At 42.7% G+C, this 6,948-nt stretch overlaps 1 protein-coding gene across 1 annotated transcript in view; it reads right to left on the reverse strand.

Annotated features, from left to right (window-relative positions):
- GTF2E1 (general transcription factor IIE, polypeptide 1, alpha 56kDa) overlaps positions 1 to 3,785 on the reverse strand; it is a 46,726-nt gene extending 42,941 nt beyond the window's left edge. The window contains exon 1 of the mRNA XM_010075274.1: positions 3,311 to 3,785. Coding sequence (XP_010073576.1) covers positions 3,311 to 3,758 — 448 coding nt within the window. The 5' untranslated portion in view covers positions 3,759 to 3,785. The remainder of the gene's footprint in view (positions 1 to 3,310) is intronic.
- Positions 3,786 to 6,948: the final 3,163 nt, after the last annotated feature.

The raw sequence follows: 6,948 nt of genomic DNA on the forward strand, positions 1-6,948 counted from the left end.
CTGACAAGGACAAAAAGCAGACAGAAAAACAGGATGCCTTTTAACAACAGACCACCTTAAGCTTGGTCTAGACTAGTGCACAGGATGCCCTCCATACTCTACCTGCTCCATGGACTAACAGACTTTGGCCCTGCAGGCCTTTTAATTAAAAAAACTTTATCAACATGGCTGCAGACCAGGAGCAGCTCAGGTCAACCGTGACTGAAATTCATGTGGCTTTCAGCTCCCCATCAGCAGTTGTACTGCCATGAGTTTCAATGAGTGGGAGAGGTTTATGTATATCACTGATAAGGGTTAGATATCCTTGGAAGAGAACAGCTATTCACTGTCTAATAAACCTTGTCCCTCTGCATGCCTTGTCCTCACAAGCTCCCTCTGTGAGAGATCCAAAGGTGTCTCAGTTCTTCCCTAATACAGCATTCCAGGGGAGCAAGAAACATATACAGACAACACAATCCACTGCAATATAAGGCAGCCTTTCTCACCAAAAACAAACAAACAAACAAACAACAACAACAAAAACACAAACAAAAAAACCCGAAATTGCCCACTTACTTATCCAGAATGGAAAAAAGCAGCTATCTCGAGTTTTGGAGACTTCTTAAGCAGTAACTGGAGAGCCCTATCCAAACTGGTATTCCATGTAAAAGCTCTTGAGGAACAGCAGTATCACCAAGCACGAGATAGATGAGCCCATCTTTGACTTAAAAGTTATATATGGAGAAACAGAATACACATAAATTCTAGACAGGTATGTTCTTATTGAAAGTAAGTGAAGGTAAACTGGCTGTGTTGTTATTTGCATTAATGTTTACAGAAGCCAACTGCTGGGAATTGCTGGGAAAACAGCACTCCATCTTTCCTTCCATCAGCAAAACAGCAAAATGCTTCGTGTGCCAGTAAATCGTAGAATCTTAGAATCATACAATAGCTTGAGTTGGAAGGGACCATGGAGGTTAGCTAGTCCAACCCCTCTGCAGTAAGGGACATCTTCCACTAGATCAAGGTTGCCCAGAGCCCCATCCAACCTGATCTCGAATGTTTCCAAGGACAGGGCATCTACCACCTCCCTGGGCAAGCCATTCCAGCATTTCACCAGGCTAAGCATAAAATATTTCTTCCTTATATCTAGTCTAAACCTCTCCTCTTTTAGTTTAAAACCATTACTCCTTGTCCTATTGATACACACCTTTTTAAAAAGTTTATCCCCATCTTTCTTATAAGCCCCCTTTAGGTACTGAAAGGCCACAATCAGGTCTCCTCAGAGTCTTCTCCTCTCCAAGGTGAACAACCCCAACCCTCTCAGCCTCTCCTCACAGAGGAGGTGTTCCAGGCCTTGGATCATTTTCGTGACCCTCCTCTGGACTCACTCCAACAGGTCCAGGTCTTTTTTATGTTGGGGGCCCCACAGCTGAACACAGAACTCCAGGTGGGGTCTCATGAGAGCAGAGCAGAGGGGCAGAACCACCTCCCTCCACCTGCTGACCATGGTTCTTTTGATGCAGCCCAGGATACAGTTGGCTTTCTGGGCTGTAAGTGCACATTTCCAGTTCATGTCCAACTTCTCATCCACCAGGACACCCAGCTCTTTCTCAGCAGGGCTGTTCTCAATCTCTTCATCCCCCAGCCTGTATAGATACTGGGTGTTTCCTCGACCCATGTGCAGGACCTTGCATTGGGCCTTGTTGAACCTCATGAGGTTTTCACAAGCCCACTCCTCCAGCTAGTCAAGGTCCCTCTAGATGGCATCCCATCCCTCAGGGGTGTCAACCGCACCACTCAGCTTGGTGTGATCTGCAAACTCACTGAGGGTGCACTGAGGGTGAATGATTTTGCATTGTGGGGACAGCCAGTGCCTGTACTGCACAAAAACCCTTGGCTGACCTCATCAGCTGCTGGAGCACAGGCCCTGCTGTCAAAGCCAAATCCCAGCATTAGTGTCTTCTGCACCTCCTTGACAGACAGTTCTTTGCTCTCGGAACTCACCACCCACATAGGCTGGGAGGATTCACCTGCAAAGTGTTACAGGCCCCCTTGGGATGAGTGTCTCACACTCCCCACTACGTTCTCTGCACAGGTTCTCAGCTCTCTCCTTACTGAAGCAAACTGCAAATGCACTGTTCCCCTTCAGCCTGATACCCACAACTGTAGCTGACACAGATGATAATTACTGTAGAGAGCACGTGGTGAGTATAGAAAGATCTGTGCTGGCACTGCTGGTTTTGGTGCTCCACGAGGGAGCAACTTCACAGCTCTTGGTCTTGGGAGGCAAGAAAGAGGGGACATTATATGCTGAACATTTGTTGGGTGTTTCCCCTTCTCCAAAGCAGATTAGACATAAGTACCCCTAGACTAAAAGCTTCACTACCACTAAACAGGCAATTGTTACAGTTTCTCATTATGGTAACTGACACAATGCACCACCCTCCAGTTTTTCTGAGAGCTTTCCTGGTTTTGCTCTTTTATTTTTGTGGAAATGTAAGATCAGGACAAATAATTCAAAATGAAACATTAAGAAGTAAAGAAAATCATTCCAAAGGTGGAAGCCCTGCTCCTACCTTCCCCCCAGAATAATCCCAGATTAGACTAGCAAAACAGGATCTCATCAGGTGCAGGTGTTCTTCCTTTTCTTCCCTGGCATGGAAGCACAACTTATTTGGACTGCTCCTGTACACAATGACACCCAGAAAAGATTCTTACGTCATACGCATGAGACAGATAGGCACCTCCGCTGAGACTGAGACACACACTTGAAAAAGAATCTTGTTTACTCACAACCACAGGCAAGTCTGTAACTAATTTCTTTTAACTTTCATGAGACTGCTTTACACTGGGGAAACATGGTTGTGCAATATAATGAACTGGCTAGAAGAAAACTGAACAGTAACAACTCACTCCTTGCACGACCATCTCTAAATTAAAATTTTTTTGCATAGCAAAGTCAACTACACCTATGCCCTCTCTCCAAACTAACAGTAAGTCATACAGCTTACAGGCAAGACCAGGTTATACTGAAAATCCATCCGCTTCCAACAAGGACAGACTGCCTTACTCACCCTTGAATTCGATTGTGACAAGACCTCCATTTCTCTACTGCTTGTCACTCAACTGTTTTACCAACATTGCTATTTGCCTATACAGACTGTGTTAAGTCTGTATATATTGTCCTTTGCTCAAACATTTACCACCTGCAGGAACAGAGTGCCCTCTAGCTCCATCCGAACTCAAGAGAACTCTCCTAAGACTGTTTCCTTAAAGTCCAGCACTTACAAGAAAGAGAGCAAGAACATTCTGCTAACTGTACTCTTACCTGTCCTGGGGTCAAACAGCTGGTTGGCCTCCAAGTCTGTGAAAGTGCTGAAGCAAATGGGGCATTTAAAAGAGGCGCGATTGGTGGAGTCTCTTTCATCCGTCTCAATCCTCCTCCTCATGTGGTCCAGCTTGTACTTCACCACATTAACAAGAAGGCGGTAGTTGATGAAGTAGTAGTTATGTCGGGTGGTTTTGCCATCTGGAGCCGTCTCTACCCTCATCCTGCATTTGATGAACTTGTCACCCTTGAGGGTGTTGAGGACAGCCCGCAACTGCTTCCTATCAAACTTAAGGAGCTCTAACATGTCCTCTTCCTTCACGCAGGGGTTCCTGATGAGAATGTCCAGAGCCAAAGCATGTTCAATGCCATAAAAGCCACGCACCACATATTTGGCAAGGCGTTTGAGAGCTGCTGGGACCTCAGTGAGGACGTCTGGGTCAGTCATAGCAGGTTCAGATCTTGAGCTTCATGTATACTGAAATGAAAAAAAGGCAGAGGGATTCTTAGCTAGTCTTGTGACTTCAGTAGTTTTGATTTATCTCACTTAGAGCTAAGAAAATGATGGGGTGTTTTCCATTTCTTTGTCCCCAGCCCTGTACTGTCTCTCTAAGTCTTTATAATGCCAATGCTACAGAAGTAGAATTATGAAATGGTACCTCTCATTCAAAACAAAATGATGGAAAACTTTAAAAAGGCGCACAATAAACTGGTACCATAACATGCACCAGATTTCATTTTCAACTCAGTCACAGCCAACAGAGCTGGTATAAGAAAGCTGTCTTGAAGCTGAGCTCCAGCAGACAGCTTCTTTATGAGCTGAGACTTGCAGCTTAGGAGAAGCAGAAAAAGGCTACAGCAAGACAGCCCAGGAGCGGAGTAGTCTTAGGGCCCCAGTTGATGCCACTTGATCACACTGTAAGCAGCCCTGCCTGCTTCTACTCCTCAGACATCACTGGGCAGAGCTATGAGGACCACTTGCTAGTACAAACTGGTATGCATTCAAGCAAAAGCTCCCAGCTGCACAGTAAGAACAGACATTTTCCTTACCTTCCGACAAGCAGACCTTACTCAACCATCTGCAGCATGAAAACTGTTAGCATTACCAACCCCCGTGTCACAGACTGCTTTAGCCTTGATCTTAGATGAGCAAATACGTACTTCCAAAGGACTGATCCTTCATTTGAAGTGTCTCGCATCGAGGCCTTAGAAGCCCATGGATAATATAGCACAATAAATAGCGTAAAAATCAAAACTTGGTGAATATGAAGAGACAATGTGTTTAAAAAGTACTCTATGAAGTATCCTTTGAGTTACTTATCACGACTTACTGTGACTCCTGTGACAAGACAATAATTTCTAAAGAAATACTGTATTTTCACTTTATTTTTCTTCACCTTAACATCAAATGGCACAAATGGTCACGACAATCACATGCTTCTGTGACATACAGAGGATCATACATAGGATCATATAGTGCAAGGAATTCCTCATATTGTCACTCCTGTCACAGACATAGCCAAGAAACAAACCCCCAGCAGGCAAATAATAGCCATGACTCTTCTGAAGCAGACAGTTTTGTCCAGTGGAGAGAAAAAAAGGGAAGCAACTCCATGAGGCACAGAGCAAAGGCTTGTCGTCATTTCACAGGGTGGTTTTGCACATTTTCCCTCCACTCTTTCAAGCCTGTAGGCAATTACAAAATTCCCTTCCACTCATAATGCACTTGGATTTTAATATAAGCATGAAGTATTACAGGTGCTTTCAAAATACCCATTCAGGGGGTCATACTCCCAGTTAACTTCAAATAAAACTTTGAATAGTCTTTCTCAATATGAGACTTTTATGCTAGTTTAGGATACGAATAAGCATTTCTTAAGCAAAAGAATTCTTCAACTGAAGAAAAACCCCACACCTTAATTTGTGTTTCTTCATCATTGCTAAGCATTTTTTTATCTGTGGCAGAGTAAAACTCTGCCAATCTCCATTTTCACTTCCATTAGATATTTCCCTCCCCAGCACTCAAGTCTCAAATAAAGAGGAGAGTGACAGCAGAAGAAAGGATCTAGATGGGAATCCTATCTTCTTCATCACTATCATAAAACCTGTAATACCCTTTTTGACAAACACCATTACAGAACTTTTCTGTACTCCCCACACCAAGACATGCCCCTGAAATTGCCAAGCTCTACATGTCACCAAACAGCCGATGACTCACTTCCATCAGCTAAGACTACTCAAAAAAATCTGTGATCACTTATCACAGTAGCCTGCTTCAATATTTTTTTTTTTTTTTTTTTTTTGGTATGAGAAGCATTGCCCTCTCAAAAAACTTTGAACAACATTACCCACTGAAGCTTTACTTCTGTCCAGCCCCCACCCTCTTCTGTAACTAAGGAGGTATGGTTCCTCTCAAGGGTTATGGACAGTGCAACTGCAAAGCAATAGGCTGTGGATTGTGGAGCTTAACAGTAAGTAAATTAAGATTTCCTGTCTTTTCTGCCTTTGGGTAAGAAAAAAAATCCACCTTCATTATTTTATTTTAAAATGCTTCCCTGCTTCAGCTTTTCTTTTTCTTTAACTTAGGGCCAAATGGTATTCACAGTGCTCAAACTGAAATGAACTGAACTATATTTGTTGACTGCTGGTGTGCAGGCTGAGAACAGCTTACACAAAACAGTGCTTGGATGTTCAGCTCCAGCTTCCCTTCAAGGAAATGAAAATGTTTATCATGGCATGAATTAGCTGTGAAACAAGTACTTCTAGAGTCAGTTAGCCTTCTTTTGCATGCCAGATACATAAGGGTTTATCTCACACAAAAGACAGTTTCACAGAGCTTTGTGTTACAAGGAAAAGTGTTAGTAATAAAGGATGCCCCGTCATGAGTTAGCCATACAGTATTTCTGAATCTCAAAAAGTCAGACCCAGCCTGAATACCATCACAGGACTTTGTCCTTGAAAATCGATTTAATTCTGTTTATGTTTTTACAGTCTTTCAGTCACTTAAAGAGAAATCTTGCTTTTGACTGAATCTGTCAGCAACATACTGATACTATTAAACAATGTCAATGCAGAAGGTGGCCAGACCCTTTATTTATTTAAATTGATTAAACCTTATCCAGAGTTTAAGCACAGTATAACATTAACGTAAAGATCAATTTTAAATAAAACCTGGCACCCCATAAGAGATGTAAAAAGTCAAATTTTGAAAGTCAAAAGGTTGTAAAATGCTGATCTCAAAAACAAACAAAACCCCTTCCCTCCTCACCAATTCACTGCCCCCTAAAAATTCCTTGCAGAAAAACTTGGTGACACAACTTGCAGTGGGCACAGTGACCTTCAGAACACCAGTTATAACAAAAAAAGGAGAAAAGTGTTTTTAAACAAGCACATCTCACTCTGGATACCTCATCCGAGAGCTGGCAGAAAGCATTTTCTCTGCAAGAATCTCATTGATAAGACAGCTGCAGATTTCCCCAGCCACTTTCAAAACAGGTTTAAGGTCCAATTTCCCAAATAATGCACTAACAGCCTAAACTGAGACCTAAAAAGGACCAGAAAATAAAACCACCCCTAAGAGCATATAATTTTCCCTTCGTTTTCAGCAATAGTTAACGATTTAATAATATTTCTTAGTG

Source organism: Pterocles gutturalis, unplaced genomic scaffold (genome assembly GCF_000699245.1).
Source record: "Pterocles gutturalis isolate BGI_N339 unplaced genomic scaffold, ASM69924v1 scaffold15522, whole genome shotgun sequence".
NCBI lineage: Eukaryota > Metazoa > Chordata > Aves > Pterocliformes > Pteroclidae > Pterocles > Pterocles gutturalis.